Here is a 24,280-nt window from a genome sequence, read left to right on the forward strand (position 1 = left end):
TACTAATTTTTCGTAAAATTAAAGGTGTAAAATAAAGCCCAGCATTGCAGAGCCAAGCATTGGTAACCTTTAATAAATAATTGTTTTGATTTATCCATATTCTTCGAAACGCATGGCTACGTTCGGTCGTAGAACTGCCATTTGCCAATCGCCATTTGCACTGACAACCTTTATTGAAATAGGTGTATAACACGATTTTCGAAATGGGAAACTCCTTTTACAAATATTGCTCACACTAATTCCATTATCACATTTATTACAATTCAAAATTTTGTAACAACAACAATAAAGCAATCCTCTATACACGACAATTTAGCAGACCGAAAACAAAAGATTATGCACCGTACTACACGCGCACTGAACCAGCCCTCCAATTAGAAACACACATCAGTGTAAAGTCGTGTTCAAACAGCGCGGTACACAGGCCTTGTTGTTTTGTCACGCATTGCTATACTGTGTGTTCACTAAGATGTACGATATATTGCTCCATCCGCATGATAGCGTTCAACACAGCTGTTACAACACTGTATGTACGAGGCTTTACACTTTGCAGTTAAGTATTTACAATTAAAATTTAATATAAGCTGAGTTCCTTCAAACCAAGTGTACCTTTGCAGACATTGGAAAAGCTCTAAATGGACAGTTGTCCAACGTTGAAAAAATATGGAAAAAAGGTTCTAAAGCCCCGTGCAAACTGCGCCAACATCCACTGGCTGGCAGTCTTAGTCAATAAAAATGTTCACGAAATCCTTCGCAGATTCGTGGTTTACACACAGAACAGCATTGAAGGTTGTGTAATGTTGTGTGAGTTTCCCAACACTGCAAGCGCAATTTGCAAGAAGCTTAAGCAATAGAAAGCTAGAGTGATGTTATTGGAGCGATGGTGCACATGCGTTTCGGAGCGGTGCAGTAGGGGTAAGTAAGGGTACTCAGAGAGCGGCAGCGTGCTCACTCACGCCTTGCTTCTCCGCAAACTCCTTCATTCTTTGCTCAATCTCTGGTCGGTAATGCCGTATAAGGCCCTGAAATACAGCAAAAACGTCCAATGAATCGCAGGGGATTTTAATAGAAAATTTCACCCCTGTTCTTGTACGCATTAGTTTGGGGTGTTTACAGGCTTCTCGCGGGCGGTACAGGTCGGTTGATGGATCAATATGTTAATTGAAACTTGCATCTTATTGAAACTTACATCTTATTTTTCTATCATGGTTTGACCAAATAACTGCACTTCAAAACCCTTTGACCGAAGTTGTTTAGCTTCAAACTTTGTCTTCAACATTACAAACGGCTGTATGACCGTTATCAACCAGCCCCAACCTGCGCCAAACCTCCCACAGGAATCCTATTATATAGGATATTGTCTAATAAGGAAAATGGCGGAGGGAAGGGATGTCTGTATTATTTAAAGAGTACCTGCACGGGCCAGGCGGCACCATCCCCTAAGGCGCAGATAGTGTGCCCCTCAATCTGTTTACTCAGCTCCTAAACACAACAAAACAAACATCATATGACAGTAGTATAGGAGGAACAGAATTAGCCATTTTATCTCTCTTTGGGTGGCGAAAACAGAAGGCAATATGAACTGAAGGTTGGACCAATTAAGCTGTACAATAGTACAAGCACCACGTGATATTTTCTTATGATCGAATGTGAATACGGTACGGTACGGTGGGAAACCATCTGCCCAGGGGAGGATTACTTACCCACAACATGTCAATCTCAGATGTCTTTGCATTGCCTTCAGCTAAAAATGAAATGTATGTTTGTTTTTGACAATCAAAGTTAGATAGAATGAGGGAAATATTCACTTTAAAATTGAAGCTTGTAAAAGAGAGATTTTCCAATTGTCTGTCCCTTAGGCAACTAGCAATTTTCCCCATGGGTGGATACAGGGTTTCCTTGGCGTGGGGGGAGTGGGCAACGACACGAAGGTGAGGGCACCAATATGACATATAAAACATATGACATGAGGTAACTCTGTGAATCGTAGCTCCCATAAAATTTCGGAAGGGGAGGGGGGCAATGTTCCTATAGTATACTGAGGTGCACTTACTGAATCTGTTCATGATTTTGAGCATCCAGTTGCATCCCTCCCTACATGGTGTACACTTTAAGAAAATAGAAAACAGTTATTAGCGGAACACTTCAAGCTTCTACAAACAACAACCACTAATGGCTAGATCAATAATCAGATTTGTCCTCTACATCACTTCTGATATCATGCAAGCAAATTTTTGTGACATTTTTCGCCCCAATTCCTGCTATAAAGCACTCGTGAACACTCGAAAAGGAGTAATTTTTGTGATAAATCAGCAGCAAAAAGGATCACGTGTTACGGTATAATGCATGCCAGCAAGTCTGCTTATTGTGTTGTTACCTGCCCGCAGCTCTCATGCTTGTAGAACTCGATAAGTCTTGCAATACCTTTGATAACATCAGCCTGGAACACACAGTATGCGCATTTTAATGCATGAAACAGGGATAGAGTAAAGAACTGGAGTGCTGGCAACACCCTACACGTGGGTCCCAGTATGGAGAAACAGTAGTGGTTCCCACAATACCTGTTTGTTAAACACTATCAGGGCTGCTGTCCCAAGACCAGTTTGTGCCTGCACAAGTGCGTCAAAGTCCATCAATACATCATCACATACGCTGTAAACAAAGGGACATATTAGAATTACTGGACCATTTACAGAGTAAAAAAAACAGCCAAATAACTTTTGACCAATCAACCAACTAAACTAAAATTATTCAAATAGACCAATCACCAGGCCAGCTAGTCAAGAAGGTGATCAGGCCATCAAGATAGTCATACAATGAGAAAACAAGCTAGCCAATAAGTCAAGAAGGTGATCGGGCCATCAAGATAGTCACACAATGAGAAAACAAGCTAGCCAATAAGTCAAGAAGGTGATCAGGCCATCAAGATAGTCACACAATGAGAAAACAAGCTAGCCAAAAGTCCAAGCTTTGGGCAACTGTGAGGTTTCTTCACACCGGAGAGAGTCCCCTGGAGCGTAGAATAAAGCAATACAAAAAACCCGGGGGGGGGGGGGGGGGGGGGGGACTCCCATATTATAATGAAGGGGATGTTCGTAGGGAGTTTAATTCTTACCCCTAAAAGGTACCAAAAAGGGCGTGGCTCAAGCCAACTTTCCCCCCTAAAAGGTACCAACGAACAACGTACCAACGTACTTTTTAGTAGTTGAAAGGCATTTAAATCCATTTCATTAAACTTTTTTTTAATATCGAAGTAGCAGCTTGTTCTGACCCCTAAAAGGTACCGTGTCACACAAAAAATGCCAGCGCTTGAACTCGAATCCCCTAAAAGGTACCAAAATCCGTGTTTTTTCCCCCTAAAAGCTACCAAACCCATGATTTTTTCCCCTAAAAGTTACTACGAGCATCCCCGTCATCATGGTTTCGGGAGTCCCCTCCCCCCCCCCCCAGACAAAAAACTTCATGATCGTATTGGTATTTGGATTTACCTAAAACAAAGACTTCCACAATACCTTTGTACAGGCTAGCAGTCGGGTACACCTGCTAGGCATTGCTGGTCTCACCTTAGGGGTATGAGTGGTGTTGACGAACCTCCAGGAATAACACCCAACAAGTTATCCCAGCCACCTACACAAAAACAAAGATGTTGAGCAAACATGGTGAGACAAGACAACATAAGCAAAGGTGCTAAACAACACAGTGGGTCAGTGGCGACTACAATCAGTGGAAGTTCTTCCTGTAATATGTCTTAGTGGTGCCCCCACCACCCCCTCCCCCATATAGGGATGCAATTCTGAAAGTAATGTTGACTTAAAGAAGGCCAATCAGGCTGCTATTTTATGCTCCCTCACAATACAGAGTAATTCAAAGAATCCATTTCCATCAGCTAATTCAAGTAAGAAACTGAGAAAAAGAGTCCAATCATAGAAGATTATATAAGTTTTCCTCCAAATGAACAGCTGTATTTTCAATTGTAAACAATAACCAAGGAGTGATAGATCAACATGCTCTAAATATTACAGTGTAGTAAATAATATAATAATAGCACTGTATGAATGAAAGCAAGTGATACTGTAAACCTACTACTGAATCTTTCTGGAACTTTAGTGTTGCAAAAATTAAAGTTGATATCCAACACTTTGGTTTACATGGAGTTTGTCAAATAGACCGACTGCTTACCAATGACACCGCCTGCATGTCTCTCAATAAGGTCTTTCAGTGGGACAGACATCTCTTCCTCTACTGTGCAGGGGTTGTTCACATGTCCAGAAATGTTGAACAGCTGTTGCAGGAAAGAACAGTAGAACATACTGTGTTAAACACTGCTGGTGTGATAGCAAGTGGTATGATAGAAAAAACTACAGACAAGCTGTAGAATAACTAGGGGGCATGACTAAAATAAACTAAAGACAAGCTGTAGAATAATTAGGTGGCATGAATAGAATAAGCAAGCTGTAGAATAACTAGGTGGCATGAAGAATAAACAAGCTGTAGAATAGCTAGATGGTATGGCTATAAAAACTACAGAAAGCTGTAGAATAACTAGGTGGTATGACTAGAAGACTACAGACAAGCTAGAATAACTAGGTGGTATGGCTTTAAAAAAAACTACAGAAAGCTGTAGAATAAATAGGTTGTATGACAAGAAGACTACAGATGAGCTAGAATAACGAGGTGGTATGGCTATAAAAACTACAGAAAGCTGTAGAATAACTAGGTGGTATGACTAGAAGACTACAGACAAGATAGAATAACTAGGTGGTATCACTAGAAAACTAAAGACAAGCTGTAGAATAACAAGGTGATATGACAAAAAAAACTACAAACAAGCTGTAGAATAACAAGGTGATATGACAAAACAACTACAGACAAGCTGTAGAATAACAAGGTGATATGACAAAAAAACTAAAGACAAGCTGTAGAATAACAAGGTGATATGACAAAACAACTACAGACAAGCTGTAGAATAACAAGGTGATATGACAAAAAAACTAAAGACAAGCTGTAGAATAACAAGGTGATATGACAAAAAAACTACAGACAAGCTGTAGAATAACTAGGTGATATGACAAAAAAACTACAGACAAGCTGTAGAATAACAAGGTGATATGACAAAAAAACTACAGACAAGCTGTAGAATAACAAGGTGATATGACAAAAAACTACAGACAAGCTGTAGAATAACAAGGTGATATGACAAAAAAAACTACAGACAAGCTGTAGAATAACAAGGTGATATGACAAAAAAAACTACAGACAAGCTGTAGAATAACAAGGTGATATGACAAAAAAACTACAGACAAGCTCTAGAATAACAAGATGATATGACAAAAAACTACAGACAAGCTGTAGAATAACAAGGTGATATGACAAAAAAACTACAGACAAGCTGTAGAATAACTAGGTGATATGACAAAAAAACTACAGACAAGCTGTAGAATAACTAGGTGGTATGACTAGAAGACTACAGACAAGATAGAATAACTAGGTGGTATCACTAGAAAACTAAAGACAAGCTGTAGAATAACTAGGTGATATGACAAAAAAACTACAGACAAGCTGTAGAATAACTAAGTGGGTTGCAGAGGCATATAGAGTCAGGGAAATAAATCAACTAGTTGAACTTGTTGAAATAGTTTGTTTTACTCCTCTGTGAGAAGTACTTTTGGTGACATTTTAAGTGTAGCACTTCATCATAGCAAAAGAGAGATATAAAGGCATAGTTCACTTGTGCACAAACCTTTGTTCCAGTGTTTCTTGGTCGACCAAAGCCACTAAACCACTCACCACCTCGTCTACAGATTGTCTGAAACACAATAACAAATATAATGTCATTTCAGAATTAGCTTACGACATTCTGTCAGGTAATTGTTTCTGTTGTTTGCAATCACTTACAGGTGCAACGGCTACTGTCTCCACATTAGCCACAGTTGTGGGACAGCCAAAAACACCAACATCAGCGGGGAATGGGGGCTTGAGGCGTGGCTTGCCCTGTTTGCCTTCGAGACTCTCAATTAATGCCTAGCAGCACAATGTCATCCATATTAGATAAAATAGTGGAAGAATAATGTTAATGTCAATATTTTCATTTACAGCAAGTTTTCATAGTTTTCGTACACTAGGAACCTTGAAGAAACTTGATCTGACATGTTTGACACAGTTTTTATGGTTTTATTTGAATATCAAAATATTATTTAAAAAATATAATAGTCCATACACTATTTTTAAATAGTTTAGCAAATAGAATGAAAAGGTTTTAATTGCAGGGCCATTCCCAAGAAATTTGTTTGTAGACTGTTTAGGAAATTGAGTTGGTAAAAAAAAAATCACTGAATCAAGAAAAAAGTCTTTGTATATAATAATTCACCATTTCATCCAGTGAAATTCAGTAGCAGCCATATAAGAACAATCAGTAATGTATGAATTCCACAGTGATTCCAATTAGCTACATTTCAATTTTGAAACTTTTTGTGAAACAATCTGTTCGTCACACAAATCATACCCAGGCGTCAAATCCTAGTCATTTCTTGGAAAGGGGAAGCAGACACCATTAAGGCTCTACTAGGGGGGGGGGGGGGGGGGGGCAGCTGCCCAAGTGGGGTCTCACATGAAGTGCTGATCTACTCACCGTTTCCTCCCCACAGATGTAAGCCCCTGCCCCTCGGTGCATGTAGACGTCAAAGTCAAACCCACTCCCGCAGGCATTCTTGCCAATAAGCCCCTTCTTGTATGCCTCGTTTATGGCCACCTGCATGTTAGAGGCTTCATTATAGAACTCTCCTCTGATGTAGATGTATGCTGGAAGAATATACAAATATGTGAATTTTAAAGTGATGTGTCATAGTTGTTATATATAATTTGTTTTTTGTTGTCAGCCACAGTGTTTCTAAACTTGGTATTCTCAGTTAGTGAATAACCTATTTATGTTTTCCTATGTGGGTGAAGTTTTAACGAAACATTGTGAATAATATATCGTTTTAAAGCTGAATAAATGTAAAATACAACCATATATCTACATTTAGTGATTTTTTAATACAGTATGAAGAGCACCCCGAAAAATGACAAAACAAGTGGTGTTTAAATATCGAGTTATTGGCCCGAAGGGTTACCACGAGAAACCAGCTCAAACGCAGAATATAAATCAGCACATAACAAACACCAAAATCATATCTGGGAAGTGACTGGTTGTTTTGTTTGGAAGGAAATGGTTCTCAAAGTCGTATGACGTTCTGATACCTTCGTTACATAACAGTTTATAATTTGGCAAAAGAAAGGACTCTTTTAAATCGCAGACACGATTTAAATCTAAAGTTATTGACTAAGACAATGTTTCAGACTGAACTCTCTACAATAAATTGTTGTGTCAATAGCTTCTTAAAGCATGCAGATTGGAGCAAAACTCATAGCAGAGTTATTCGCTGCTAAAGCTAAGAGGATTAAAAGGCAATCTATCACTACCCTCTTCAATAATAACACAAGCGCTGACAAGCTGGTTGGATACGTGCTTCCTATTTTTCACAGTGAGCTCTTAATAATTGCGGTGAGAACTCTTCATGCCTGCGTTGCAGCTCATCACAAATCGCAACCAATAATAAGTCATGGCTAAGACAAGAAATGCGTCAAAGAGAGTGAGCAAAAAAGAAAGTGTGAAGCCTCCTTTGTGTAAAAAATACTTCACAATCGTTAGATTACATTTTATAGTTGAACACTATATACATACCATGAAATACAATGCTCAAGGGAGATGCTGAATTTGATGTTCCGAATTATTTGTTTGCTTTGCTTTACATTGAAATCCTAACTCTCTCCTAACTCAAACTAAATGATATTCGCTTCATTTAAAAATTTTTCAATCGCTGAATGGTCCATTTTTTGTCCAGATATGATGGTTGATAGCCACAAACTTTGGTTAAATTTCGCTTTAGGTTTACTACGTTGAAGTTCTGAAAAGTCGATGGAGAGGTACGCGAGAGTGATGCCGAAATTATGATAACGCTGTGTTTTGTCACCTCAGAATTGAAAACTCCCGGATAACGAGCACCAAATTAGTTGCAGGGATCATGTGTCTTAAAAGGATTAATGCATTTGTGACATATTTTTATATGTTTATATTCGACGGAAAATTAACTTTCCTTGTAACTTGCCATTCTTTTGAAATAAAAAGAAAATTCTTTTTGGAAATTGTAGTTTATTTGTTACCAAATCAATTTATAAAGAAAAATTGGGTCAGAGAGTGCTTCTGACCCTTTCCACTATCCTTAAACATTTTTTAAATTGCACAATACCAACCTTGTCTAAAAGGTTTGACCTGCCAAAATATTTGTTTATAAATAAATAATAAATATCTATGAGCTTACCAGCACGAGCACCCATGCTAGCACCAGCCACTAGACAACCCTCAATGAGCTTGTGTGGATCATTCCTCATGATCTCGCGGTCCTTACACGTCCCAGGTTCTCCCTCATCAGCATTTACCACCAGGTATTTAGGCCTTGGGGAGTATACAAAAGTAATTAACAAAAAATGATGACAAGTTTAACACTAGAGACTTGAGTATTGGGGTGTATACAAAAGTATGACAAGTTTACCAGGTATTTGAGCCTTGGGGACTATATACAAAAGTAATTACTAAAAAATGACAAGTTTACTACTAGGTAAACTACACTAAAAAACAACTGCATACCTAGCTTACCTTCCATCTGAAGGTTTATTCATAAAGCCCTACTACATCTGAATGCCCAGCTTACCTTCCATCTGAAGGTTTATTCATAAAGGCCCACTACATCTGAATGCCTAGTTTACCTTCCATCTGAAGGCTTATTCATAAAGCCCAACTACATCTGAATGCCCAGCTTACCTTCCATCTGATGGTTTATTCATAAAGCCCAACTACATCTGAATGCCCAGCTTACCTTCCATCTGATGGTTTATTCATAAAGCCCCACTTCATGCCTGTTGGGAAGCCAGCACCACCACGACCACGCAGCCCAGAAGTAGTAATCTCCTTAAGGATCCATTCAGGACCTTTGAGAATGATCTCTTTTGTCTTATACCAATCACCCTGTGAAGGAACACATTGTCACATTACTTTTCTAGCCTTGTGCAGCATCACAGGGCAAGTACGTTGCCTCTTTACAATACTAAGAAGCACAATATGATAAGGGAAAGACAACTTTGGTTTTACCAAGGTCAATGCAGCTGACAGCAATTTGCGAGGAAGTCTTTGAAAAGGTCATAGTATTTTTTCTACCCTTTTGTTGAAACTTCAGAAGTGTTAATAAAATTATTCATTGTCAAAAGGATAGACTATGCTTTTCTCTAAAGCAAAGTCCACTGACAGTGCAAAGAAAACAAAAATTAGTGGAATACTTACCCTGGATATCGCTCCTTTTAGCTTCCAGTCATGCCGGCCATAAAGATTGGTGAATATTCTGTCTTCATCCTAAAATCCAAACCAAAATATAATTGCGAAATATAAACGGCTTGCAGAACTACTGTAACTTAACACTTTAAAATACTGTATTATATAAAACCTTTCCATACTTGTTATGTAATGATGGAATATCTGTAGATATTGCCACTGAAAATAACCTGCTTTTGCTTGCATACGGCTCAAACTAATCGACAACTTTACCAATCGCGACGTTCCTTATACCAAATCAAAACTCAGATATAGAGCATTCTCTACAGCTAAAACTAATGACTAATTTACGGATCACAGAGTTACATTTGTTATGACAAATTAAATCTCAAATATAGAGGATTTTATGCTTTATGCATGAATTTAATTGCAATTTAATAGTTTACTTTCCACCAACATTAACATGATTATGTTATAGGCATCATGTTATAGGCACACTAGACATCATGTTATAGGCACACTAGACATCATGTTATAGGCACACTAGACATGTTATAGGCACACTAGACATCATGTTATAGGCACACTAGACATCATGTTATAGGCACACTAGACATCATGTTATAGGCACACTAGACATCATGTTATAGGCACACTAGACATCATGTTATAGGCACACTAGACATCATGTTATAGGCACACTAGACATCATGTTATAGGCACACTAGACATCATGTTATAGGCACACTAGACATCATGTTATAGGCACACTAGACGTCATGTTATAGGCACACTAGACATCATGTTATAGGCACACTAGACATCATGTTATAGGCACACTAGACATCATGTTATAGGCACACTAGACATCATGTTATAGGCACACTAGACATCATGTTATAGGCACACTAGACATCATGTCATAGGCACACAAGACATCATGTCATAGGCACACTAGACATCATGTTATAGGCACACTAGACATGTTATAGGCACACTAGACATCATGTTATAGGCACACTAGACATCATGTTATAGGCACACTAGACATCATGTTATAGGCACACTAGACATCATGTTATAGGCACACTAGACATCATGTTATAGGCACACTAGACGTCATGTTATAGGCACACTAGACGTCATGTTATAGGCACACTAGACATCATGTTATAGGCACACTAGACATCATGTTATAGGCACACTAGACATCATGTTATAGGCACACTAGACATCATGTTATAGGCACACTAGACATCATGTTATAGGCACACTAGACATCATGTTATAGGCACACTAGACATCATGTTATAGGCACACTAGACATCATGTTATAGGCACACTAGACATCATGTTATAGGCACACTAGACATCATGTTATAGGCACACTAGACATCATGTTATAGGCACACTAGACATCATGTTATAGGCACACTAGACATCATGTTATAGGCACAATAGACATCATGTTATAGGCACACTAGACATCATGTTATAGGCACACTAGACATCATGTTATAGGCACACTAGACATCGTGTTATAGGCACACTAGACATCGTGTTAGAGGCACACTAGACATCATGTTATAGGCACACTAGACATCATGTTATAGGCACACTAGACATCATGTTATAGGCACACTAGACATCGTGTTATAGGCACACTAGACATCGTGTTAGAGGCACACTAGACATCGTGTTAGAGGCACACTAGACATCATGTTATAGGCACACTAGACATCATGTTATAGGCACACTAGACATCATGTTAGAGGCACACTAGACATCATGTTATAGGCACACTAGACATCATGTTATAGGCACACTAGACATCATGTTATAGGCACACTAGACATCATGTTATAGGCACACTAGACATCATGTTATAGGCACACTAGACATCATGTTATAGGCACACTAGACATCGTGTTAGAGGCACACTAGACATCATGTTATAGGCACACTAGACATCATGTTATAGGCACACTAGACATCATGTTAGAGGCACACTAGACATCATGTTAGAGGCACACTAGACATCATGTTATAGGCACACTAGACATCATGTTATAGGCACACTAGACATCATGTTATAGGCACACTAGACATCATGTTATAGGCACACTAGACATCATGTTATAGGCACACTAGACATCATGTTATAGGCACACTAGGCATCATGTTATAGGCACACTAGACATCATGTTATAGGCACACTAGACATCATGTTATAGGCACACTAGACGTCATGTTATAGGCACACTAGACATCATGTTATAGGCACACTAGACATCGTGTTATAGGCACACTAGACATCGTGTTATAGGCACACTAGACATCATGTTATAGGCACACTAGACATCATGTTATAGGCACACTAGACATCATGTTATAGGCACACTAGACATCATGTTATAGGCACACTAGACATCATGTTATAGGCACACTAGACATGTTATAGTCACACTAGACATCATGTTATAGGCACACTAGACATCATGTTATAGGCACACTAGACATCATGTTATAGGCACACTAGACATCATGTTATAGGCACACTAGACATCATGTTATAGGCACACTAGACATCATGTTATAGGCACACTAGACATCATGTTATAGGCACACTAGACATCATGTTATAGGCACACTAGACATCATGTTATAGGCACACTAGACATCATGTTATAGGCACACTAGACATGTTATAGGCACACTAGACATCATGTTATAGGCACACTAGACATCATGTTATAGGCACACTAGACATCATGTTATAGGCACACTAGGCATCATGTTATAGGCACATTAGACATGTTATAGGCACACTAGACATCATGTTATAGGCACACTAGACATCATGTTATAGGCACACTAGACATCATGTTATAGGCACACTAGACATCATGTTATAGGCACACTAGACATCATGTTAGAGGCACACTAGACATCATGTTATAGGCACACTAGACATCATGTTATAGGCACACTAGACATCATGTTATAGGCACACTAGACATCATGTTATAGGCACACTAGACATCATGTTTATAGGCACACTAGACATCATGTTATAGGCACACTAGACATCATGTTATAGGCACACTAGACATCATGTTATAGGCACACTAGACATGTTATAGGCACACTAGACATCATGTTATAGACACACTAGACATCATGTTATAGGCACACTAGACATCATGTTATAGGCACACTAGACATCATGTTGTAGGCACACTAGGCATCATGTTGTAGGCACACTAGGCATCATGTTATAGGCACACTAGACATCATGTTATAGGCACACTAGACATCATGTTATAGGCACACTAGACATCATGTTATAGGCACACTAGACATCATGTTATAGGCACACTAGACATCATGTTATAGGCACACTAGACATCATGTTATAGGCACACTAGACATCATGTTATAGGCACACTAGACATTGTGTTATAGGCACACTAGGCATCATGTTATAGGCACACTAGACATCATGTTATAGGCACACTAGACATGATGTTATAGGCACACTAGACATCATGTTATAGGCACACTAGACATTGTGTTATAGGCACACTAGGCATCATGTTATAGGCACACTAGACATCATGTTATAGGCACACTAGACATCATGTTATAGGCACAATAGACATCATGTTATAGGCACACTAGACATCATGTCATAGGCACACAAGACATCATGTTATAGGCACACTAGACATCATGTTATAGGCACACTAGACATGTTATAGGCACACTAGACATCATGTTATAGGCACACTAGACATCATGTTATAGGCACACTAGACATGTTATAGGCACACTAGACATCATGTTATAGGCACACTAGACATCATGTTATAGGCACACTAGACATCATGTTATAGGCACACTAGACATCATGTTATAGGCACACTAGACATCATGTTATAGGCACACTAGACATCATGTTATAGGCACACTAGACGTCATGTTATAGGCACACTAGACATCATGTTATAGGCACACTAGACATCGTGTTATAGGCACACTAGACATCGTGTTATAGGCACACTAGACATCATGTTATAGGCACACTAGACATCATGTTATAGGCACACTAGACATCATGTTATAGGCACACTAGACATCATGTTATAGGCACACTAGACATCATGTTATAGGCACACTAGACATGTTATAGTCACACTAGACATCATGTTATAGGCACACTAGACATCATGTTATAGGCACACTAGACATCATGTTATAGGCACACTAGACATCATGTTATAGGCACACTAGACATCATGTTATAGGCACACTAGACATCATGTTATAGGCACACTAGACATCATGTTATAGGCACACTAGACATCATGTTATAGGCACACTAGACATCATGTTATAGGCACACTAGACATCATGTTATAGGCACACTAGACATGTTATAGGCACACTAGACATCATGTTATAGGCACACTAGACATCATGTTATAGGCACACTAGACATCATGTTATAGGCACACTAGGCATCATGTTATAGGCACATTAGACATGTTATAGGCACACTAGACATCATGTTATAGGCACACTAGACATCATGTTATAGGCACACTAGACATCATGTTATAGGCACACTAGACATCATGTTATAGGCACACTAGACATCATGTTAGAGGCACACTAGACATCATGTTATAGGCACACTAGACATCATGTTATAGGCACACTAGACATCATGTTATAGGCACACTAGACATCATGTTATAGGCACACTAGACATCATGTTTATAGGCACACTAGACATCATGTTATAGGCACACTAGACATCATGTTATAGGCACACTAGACATCATGTTATAGGCACACTAGACATGTTATAGGCACACTAGACATCATGTTATAGACACACTAGACATCATGTTATAGGCACACTAGACATCATGTTATAGGCACACTAGACATCATGTTGTAGGCACACTAGGCATCATGTTGTAGGCACACTAGGCATCATGTTATAGGCACACTAGACATCATGTTATAGGCACACTAGACATCATGTTATAGGCACACTAGACATCATGTTATAGGCACACTAGACATCATGTTATAGGCACACTAGACATCATGTTATAGGCACACTAGACATCATGTTATAGGCACACTAGACATCATGTTATAGGCACACTAGACATTGTGTTATAGGCACACTAGGCATCATGTTATAGGCACACTAGACATCATGTTATAGGCACACTAGACATGATGTTATAGGCACACTAGACATCATGTTATAGGCACACTAGACATTGTGTTATAGGCACACTAGGCATCATGTTATAGGCACACTAGACATCATGTTATAGGCACACTAGACATCATGTTATAGGCACAATAGACATCATGTTATAGGCACACTAGACATCATGTCATAGGCACACAAGACATCATGTTATAGGCACACTAGACATCATGTTATAGGCACACTAGACATGTTATAGGCACACTAGACATCATGTTATAGGCACACTAGACATCATGTTATAGGCACACTAGACATGTTATAGGCACACTAGACATCATGTTATAGGCACACTAGACATCATGTTATAGGCACACTAGACATCATGTTATAGGCACACTAGACATCATGTTATAGGCACACTAGACATCATGTTATAGGCACACTAGACATCATGTTATAGGCACACTAGACATCATGTTATAGGCACACTAGACATCATGTTATAGGCACACTAGACATCATGTTATAGGCACACTAGACATCATGTTATAGGCACACTAGACATCATGTCATAGGCACACAAGACATCATGTTATAGGCACACAAGACATCATGTTATAGGCACACTAGACATGATGTTATAGGCACACTAGACATCATGTTATAGGCACAATAGACATCATGTTATAGGCACACTAGACATCATGTTATAGGCACACTAGACATCATGTTATAGGCACACTAGACGTCATGTTATAGGCACACAAGACATCATGTTATAGGCACACTAGACATCATGTTATAGGCACACTAGACATCATGTTATAGGCACACTAGACATCATGTTATAGGCACACTAGACATCATGTTATAGGCACACAAGACATCATGTTATAGGCACACTAGACATCATGTTATAGGCACAATAGACATCATGTTATAGGCACACAAGACATCATGTTATAGGCACACTAGACATCATGTTATAGGCACACTAGACATCATGTTATAGGCACACTAGACGTCATGTTATAGGCACACTAGACATCATGTTATAGGCAAACTAGACATCATGTTATAGGCACACTAGACATCATGTTATAGGCACACTAGACATCATGTTATAGGCACACTAGACATCATGTTATAGGCACAATAGACATCATGTTATAGGCACACTAGACGTCATGTTATAGGCACACTAGACATCATGTTATAGGCACACTAGACATCATGTTATAGGCACACTAGACATCATGTTATAGGCACACTAGACATCATGTTATAGGCACACTAGACATCATGTTATAGGCACACTAGACATCATGTTATAGGCACACTAGACATCATGTTATAGGCACACTAGACATCATGTTATAGGCACACTAGACATCATGTTATAGGCACACTAGACATCATGTTATAGGCACACTAGGCATCATGTTATAGGCACACTAGACATCATGTTATAGGCACACTAGACATCATGTTATAGGCACACTAGACATGTTATAGGCACACTAGACATCATGTTATAGGCACACTAGACATCATGTTATAGGCACACTAGACATCATGTTATAGGCACACTAGACATCATGTTATAGGCACACTAGACATCATGTTATAGGCACACTAGACATCATGTTATAGGCACACTAGACATCATGTTATAGGCACACTAGACATCATGTTATAGGCACACTAGACATCATGTTATAGGCACACTAGACATCATGTTATAGGCACACTAGACATCATGTTATAGACACACTAGACATCATGTTATAGGCACACTAGACATCATGTTATAGGCACACAAGACATCATGTTATAGGCACACTAGACATCATGTTATAGGCACACTAGACATCATGTTATAGGCACACTAGACATCATGTTATAGGCAAACTAGACATCATGTTATAGGCACACTAGACATCATGTTATAGGCACACTAGACATCATGTTATAGGCACACTAGACATCATGTTATAGGCACAATAGACATCATGTTATAGGCACACTAGACATCATGTTATAGGCACACTAGACATCATGTTATAGGCACACTAGACATCATGTTATAGGCACACTAGACATCATGTTATAGGCATACTAGACATCATGTTATAGGCACACTAGACATCATGTTATAGGCACACTAGACGTCATGTTATAGGCACACTAGACATCATGTTATAGGCACACTAGACATCATGTTATAGGCACACAAGACATCATGTTATAGGCACACTAGACATCATGTTATAGGCACAATAGACATCATGTTATAGGCACACTAGACATCATGTTATAGGCACACTAGACATCATGTGATAGGCACACTAGACATCATGTGATAGGCACACTAGACATCATGTTATAGGCACACTAGACATCATGTTATAGGCACACTAGACATCATGTTATAGGCACACTAGACATCATGTTATAGGCACAATAGACATCATGTTATAGGCACAATAGACATCATGTTATAGGCACACTAGACATCATGTTATAGGCACACTAGACATCATGTTATAGGCACACTAGACATCATGTTATAGGCACACTAGACATCATGTTATAGGCACACTAGACATCATGTTATAGGCACACTAGACATCATGTTATAGGCACACTAGACATCATGTTATAGGCACACTAGACATCATGTTATAGGCACACTAGACATCATGTTATAGGCACACTAGACATCATGTTATAGGCACACTAGACGTCATGTTATAGGCACACTAGACATCATGTTATAGGCACACTAGACATCATGTTATAGGCACACTAGACGTCATGTTATAGGCACACTAGACATCATGTTATAGGCACACTAGACATCATGTTATAGGCACACTAGACATCATGTTATAGGCACACTAGACATCATGTTATAGGCACACTAGACATCATGTTATAGGCACACTAGACATCATGTTATAGGCACACTAGACATCATGTTATAGGCACACTAGACATCATGTTATAGGGACACTAGACATCATGTTATAGGCACACTAGACATCATGTTATAGGCACACTAGACATCATGTTATAGGCACACTAGGCATCATGTTATAGACACACTAGACATCATGTTATAGGCACACTAGACATCATGTTATAGGCACACTAGACATCATGTTATAGGCACACAAGACATCATGTTATAGGCACAATAGACATCATGTTATAGGCACACTAGACATCATGTTATAGGCACACTAGACATCATGTTATAGGCACACTAGACATCATGTTATAGGCACACTAGACATCATGTTATAGGCACACTAGACATCATGTTATAGGCACACTAGACATCATGTTATAGGCACAATAGACATCATGTTATAGGCACACTAGACATCATGTTATAGGCACACTAGACATCATGTTATAGGCACACTAGACATCATGTTATAGGCACACTAGACATGTTATAGGCACACTAGACATCATGTTATAGGCACACTAGACATCATGTTATAGGCACACTAGACATCATGTTATAGGCACACTAGACATCATGTTATAGGCACACTAGACATCATGTTATAGGCACACTAGACATCGTGTTATAGGCACACTAGACATCATGTTATAGGCACAATAGACATCATGTTATAGGCACAATAGACATCATGTTATAGGCACACAAGACATCATGTTATAGGCACACTAGACATCATGTTATAGGCACACTAGACATCATGTTATAGGCACAATAGACATCATGTTATAGGCACACTAGACATCATGTTATAGGCACACTAGACATCATGTTATAGGCACAATAGACATCATGTTATAGGCACACTAGACATCATGTTATAGGCACACTAGACATCATGTTATAGGCACACTAGACATCATGTTATAGGCACACTAGGCATCATGTTATAGGCACACTAGGCATCATGTTATAGGCACACTAGGCATCATGTTATAGGCACATTAGACATGTTATAGGCACACTAGACATCATGTTATAGGCACACTAGACGTCATGTTATAGGCACACTAGACATCATGTTATAGGCACACTAGACATCATGTTATAGGCACACAAGACATCATGTTATAGGCACACTAGACATCATGTTATAGGCACACTAGACATCATGTTATAGGCACACTAGACATCGTGTTATAGGCACACTAGACATCGTGTTATAGGCACACTAGACATCATGTTATAGGCACACTAGACATCGTGTTATAGGCACACTAGACATCATGTTATAGGCACAATAGACATCATGTTATAGGCACACAAGACATCATGTTATAGGCACAATAGACATCATGTTATAGGCACACTAGACATCATGTTATAGGCACAATAGACATCATGTTATAGGCACAATAGGCATCATGTTATAGGCACAATAGACATCATGTTATAGGCACACAAGACATCATGTTATAGGCACAATAGACATCATGTTATAGGCACACTAGACATCATGTTATAGGCACAATAGACATCATGTTATAGGCACACTAGACATCATGTTATAGGCACACTAGACATCCTGTTATAGGCACAATAGACATCATGTTATAGGCACACTAGACATCATGTTATAGGCACAATAGACATCATGTTATAGGCACACTAGACATCATGTTATAGGCACACTAGACATCATGTTATAGGCACACTAGACATCATGTTATAGGCACACTAGACATCATGTTATAGGCACACTAGACCTCATGTTATAGGCACACTAGACATCATGTTATAGGCACACTAGACATCATGTTATAGGCACACTAGACATCATGTGATAGGCACACTAGACATCATGTTATAGGCACACTAGACATCATGTTATAGGCACACTAGACATCATGTTATAGGCACACTAGACATCATGTTATAGGCACACTAGACATCATGTTATAGGCACACTAGACATCATGTTATAGGCACACTAGACATCATGTTATAGGCACAATAGACATCATGTTATAGGCACACTAGACATCATGTTATAGGCACACTAGACATCATGTTATAGGCACAATAGACATCATGTTATAGGCACACTAGACATCATGTTATAGGCACACTAGACATCATGTTATAGGCACACTAGACATCATGTTATAGGCACACTAGACATGTTATAGGCACACTAGACATCATGTTATAGGCACACTAGACATCATGTTATAGGCACAATAGACATCATGTTATAGGCACACTAGACATCATGTTATAGGCACACTAGACATCATGTTATAGGCACACTAGACATCATGTTATAGGCACACTAGACATCATGTTATAGGCACACTAGACATCATGTTATAGGCACACTAGACATCATGTTATAGGCACACTAGACATCATGTTATAGGCACACTAGACACCATGTTATAGGCACACTAGACATCATGTTATAGGCACACTAGACATCATGTTATAGGCACACTAGACACCATGTTATAGGCACACTAGACATCATGTTATAGGCACACTAGACATCATGTTATAGGCACACTAGACATGTTATAGGCACACTAGACATCATGTTATAGGCACACTAGACATCATGTTATAGGCACACTAGACATCATGTTTTATAAGAGGACCCAAGAGGCTCAGTGACTTTGTTTCTGTCAAGTATTTAAATGTTTTGTAATTGTTCCTGTAATTCAGTCCTATGGCTGCGATAGGAATAAATAAACGCATTAGTAATTAGTAAGACCCACCTTTAGGTTCCCAAACGTTCTTTGGGGCTGCAATAGAAGGGTCAGAAGTGAAAATTTAATCAATTTTACACCAGAACGAATTCACAACCAAAGTGTAGACATTTAGATTTACCTCCGATGCTGTGGAAGTGGAATTTAGTCGTTTGCAGGAGACAGCACGACAAGCTAATGGAACCGGGCCCGCTGAAACGATAAACATGTAGAACGTGTAGTACTTCTTTATTTGTTATTATCTAATTGGTTATATGATGAACAACAGAATTCAAAGACCTCATTAAATACGCCTTTTTCCAGGCAGCATTGAAGAATAAAACACCAATCGAAAAAAGCAGAAACGTTTATTTCATTCAATAAGGAAACAGATTTATGACGCAAACTTACTCAACAATCTGGACGGCTGGAGCTTAAGCAGACGTTTGGCCATTTCTCCGTGCTGCTTGTATCCTTATACGTTAGATTGATGTGCTTGGTTCTCCCACAATTTCGTAGTGTTTTCCTTACATAACAAACTTATACAAAATGGCGGCGTGCCGGAAAGGGCGGGCAAGGCATTTTGGGTAGAGCCCAGGATATAAGATTAGTTTACCACAGGAAACCCACTTAGAATCGCAATTAATTTAGGCTGATAAAACTAGACTTTAGCTTTCAGGGAAATTATGGCAAATAGCGATGGAGAAGAAGGACTTCACTTAAATACGAATAAAGCACGATAAAGAGCGCTAATAAGCCCCATAAGCTAAAACAAAACACACAATGTTATTGGTTGCTCGTCAAACAGTGACACGGCCACACACGATTCGCTAGGCGCAAAAAGGTCTCATGCCCTATTTCCGAAGTCAAGGTAAAAACTATCTAAAGATCTGAATGTATTAGGTAGGAGTCAAAATTGGGTATTTCTAGAGGATATCTGGGAAAAAATTGGCTTTCCCATTAGAAATGGTATTTGCAGGGTTTGCGCTTCCGAGCCATTTTTCTCTAGATATAAAATCATTTCTTTAGGGGAGCAGTTAGGGGTATTTCAAGAAATGTCCGGACCAGTTTTTGTGGGTGTTTTTTTTTTTTTCATTTAAATATTTTTTACAACAAATTTCATAGAAAGGGGTGTTACCACCAGGATAACATGTTCTCCTGGTTTTCAATTTGATCGAAAACCTCCATTATTTGTGTTTCACTTCACTTTTCATGTGTCTGTAACGGAAATACAGTGAAGAACTTTAAATTCGAATACCGTTTCATAAAAAAAAATACATAGTGTAATATCTTGAAATTTATTTTCTATGCCGTCTGATAGAAACCGTGTCCTAAAAACAGATAATATTTATCTAGACATTCAATATTTCATTCAGCTTAAGGTTTTTACAAGTCGCTAGAGAGAGCTCGAATAGTGTGACGTAATGAAAGCAACCGATAAAGTGCAAAATCCACCAAGCTACTTGGTACAAATATCATACGTTACAAGAAGACAATCTGCTTCGGAAAGTTTAGCCACCAATTTTGACTTTTTCATATAAATCATAAGAGAACATGCATGGAATACGTAACTAAGAGCGGAAGGCAGTTCTTGTCCCTACAGTGTTTTGTTAGGCGGTTCTAAGGACCGGCACAAGTCTCGTCACGAAAATAATCAAAATTAATGTGACCCCACTTCCCATCTCCATCATCCACAACTCGAAGGCGTGCTGTCTTGCCAATGAGCTCACTCACGTTCCAGTTCTTCTCGATCATTTCTTCATTCCCAGTGCTGGTCGTCTCATTGACAACGACGATTCCACCAATCAGAAGCTCCGCGCGCTGAAAATTTGTGTTTCTTGCCCCGCCTCCAATCAGAAACTTGAGAGTTGGACCTTGAATGACGAACGACGGTGACGTCAGTTTTCCGGTTGGCACATCGCCTTGTTGGCCACCTACTGGGTACAAAGGGCTCGGTCGATTCTCGAATGTCCCGATATACCAGTTGCCATGGAGTTTGGATGGTTTGCCTCGTGCATCGAAATTATCACCATAAGTCGGTTGGTTTTTGAAAGCAGTCCCTTCTTGGATCCATCCCGTTAGATTACCCTCCTCAAAATCAAAGTTTGCGCAAATACGACCTGAAAGTCATAACGACTTGAGAGATATTAGTGTATAAAAATCTAGATAGGATAGGCCGCAGAATGGTTTTTGGTGGCGGTAGCGAGCACGACACCACCGGTTTGGTAAATGCAAGAGTTCAACATTCTGGTTATGAAAAATTCGAGCAATGACTACATTATTCAAAATTTATATCAGTTTTAGCAGGTGCAGGTAAATAATAGTTTGTTTTCTGATCTCTTTCTGCGCATTAGGTTGAAAGTACTAAAGAGAGAAGTCTGATTTCAGCTGACGCGCTTGTTGTATTTACTACGAGCCCCCTTTGAATGAAATTTAGGGGACCGATTTTGGCCGTTACCGTTATCTGGTTATTGCTTTTATAAGCTTTACTTATATCTTCCCATTGTTAGTCTAAAACTCTCATCACTTATTGGAATAGTATAAAGCAACACGGCGCTGTCGATTTCTTACAAGTGCATGCAAGCTATCGCATCACGTGGTCACGTGACTTACCCTGACAGTACCGCCCAAAGTACGCAGGACTTGTACAGTTGCATGTGAAGTTACGCCCATCTGCGCTTGGTGAACAAACAGAGCCATTCAGGCAGGGATTAGGGTCACAGGCGGTCTAAAATTAAAAACATTCCCACTGCTTTAGGATAATAATTCAGCTATGGAACACGAGAATGCTGAGTAGTGAATTCTTCTAATACGTGGGACGAGTCAGAATGCTGAATCCGCGCACCAAGTGTAATAGATTTTTATCTACGATAGCTCCCTGTAACTGAATAGTCCTTGACTCACACTAGCGCTCTCAAGAGACCAATCAGAAAAATAAATTAATAATTGAAAAAGCAGAAGTGGAGTCGAACTCGGAAAATAAATTTGCAGTTATCATTTGAGTAAGCATAGCGATACACTACACTATACCCTTTACTATAAGGACCTTTTTTATAAGAACGTCCAGCCTGAGATTTTACTAAATTTTAAGAACACACAAAGGCTCAGATAACAGAAAAATATAACTTTTCTAGTCCTGATGCGTTCTAAAATACAGATTCAAATTGTGTTCATAATGACTTATATATTATTGCTATTGATTTGAGTAATTCACTTTCTAATAATTCATCGGGTATTATTTTTTTAACCAACATTTAAAAACATCGTTAAAAACATTTTCATCCTTAAAATGCTACAAAAATTAGAACGGCCCAGCCTCAACTGAAAATTAGACGATCTGTTAAAAAAAAGATAGTATATGCGGTAAATTCTCAACCATATCCCGTAGGCAAAACCTTATTTTTGAGTTTTGTTTTCAAAACAGAAACAAAACACTTAAGAGTCAAATCGTTTACAATCGCCTTCACCCCGGTGAACTTCTAATTAGAAATTATTTCAAAGAACGTGCATGTAGGGAACCTAGACACTCTATTGAGAAATTTGTACAAGAACTTCATCCAAAATTACCTTTTTCGGGCTGAAAATACGACGAAGAAGTACTTCAAAAATAGAGTAGAAAGAAGGTAATGAGCTTTCTTTTTCTTTAGTAGAAGTATGTTTCCTACCTTAACGCGTGAGTAGGCGCCGCCTTCTTTTTCTTCAAGAAAGTCCTCATAGTCCGAGTTCCCATCGTTCAACAGCTGACAGAGAGGGTTTTTCGAAATTTCTTGAATGAAGTTCACGGCAAAACACTCGACATTATCAAGGCAGGCGATTTCGCACCCCCAAAGAAAAATCCTGGGTACGGGCCTGCACGCGATCACTCAAACTCGAAACTATTCTTTTTTATCACTGACTACATATTGTTTGTTCCTCTTGCATTTTCAGGGTTGCATCGAGGCTCACCTTTGAATTGAACCTGCTAT

The 24,280-nt window shown here is 39.0% G+C and overlaps 2 protein-coding genes across 2 annotated transcripts; both read right to left on the reverse strand.

Moving 5' to 3' along the window:
* Positions 1-239: 239 nt before the first annotated feature.
* Positions 240-20,888, reverse strand: LOC5517569 (NADH dehydrogenase [ubiquinone] flavoprotein 1, mitochondrial). The gene is made up of 17 exons (XM_001637485.3): positions 20,727-20,888; positions 20,458-20,528; positions 20,346-20,372; positions 9,374-9,442; positions 8,913-9,061; positions 8,358-8,491; positions 6,629-6,798; positions 5,896-6,021; positions 5,741-5,806; positions 4,180-4,282; positions 3,564-3,627; positions 2,562-2,652; positions 2,378-2,440; positions 2,054-2,108; positions 1,704-1,744; positions 1,414-1,482; positions 240-1,022 (listed from the first exon to the last, which is right to left on the reverse strand). The coding sequence occupies exons 1-17, from the start codon at positions 20,767-20,769 to the stop codon at positions 930-932; spliced, it is 1,434 nt and encodes a 477-aa protein (XP_001637535.1). The 5' UTR covers positions 20,770-20,888; the 3' UTR covers positions 240-929.
* Positions 20,889-21,383: 495 nt separating this feature from the next.
* Positions 21,384-22,439, reverse strand: LOC125573813 (putative glycosyl hydrolase ecdE; the record flags this gene model as incomplete). The annotated part of the gene is made up of 1 exon (XM_048734596.1): positions 21,384-22,439. A coding segment is annotated over one exon (504 nt), but the record flags the coding sequence as incomplete, so codon positions are not given.
* Between the last annotated feature and the right edge of the window lie 1,841 nt (positions 22,440-24,280).

Source organism: Nematostella vectensis, chromosome 11 (assembly GCF_932526225.1).
Source record: "Nematostella vectensis chromosome 11, jaNemVect1.1, whole genome shotgun sequence".
Taxonomy (NCBI): domain Eukaryota; kingdom Metazoa; phylum Cnidaria; class Anthozoa; order Actiniaria; family Edwardsiidae; genus Nematostella; species Nematostella vectensis.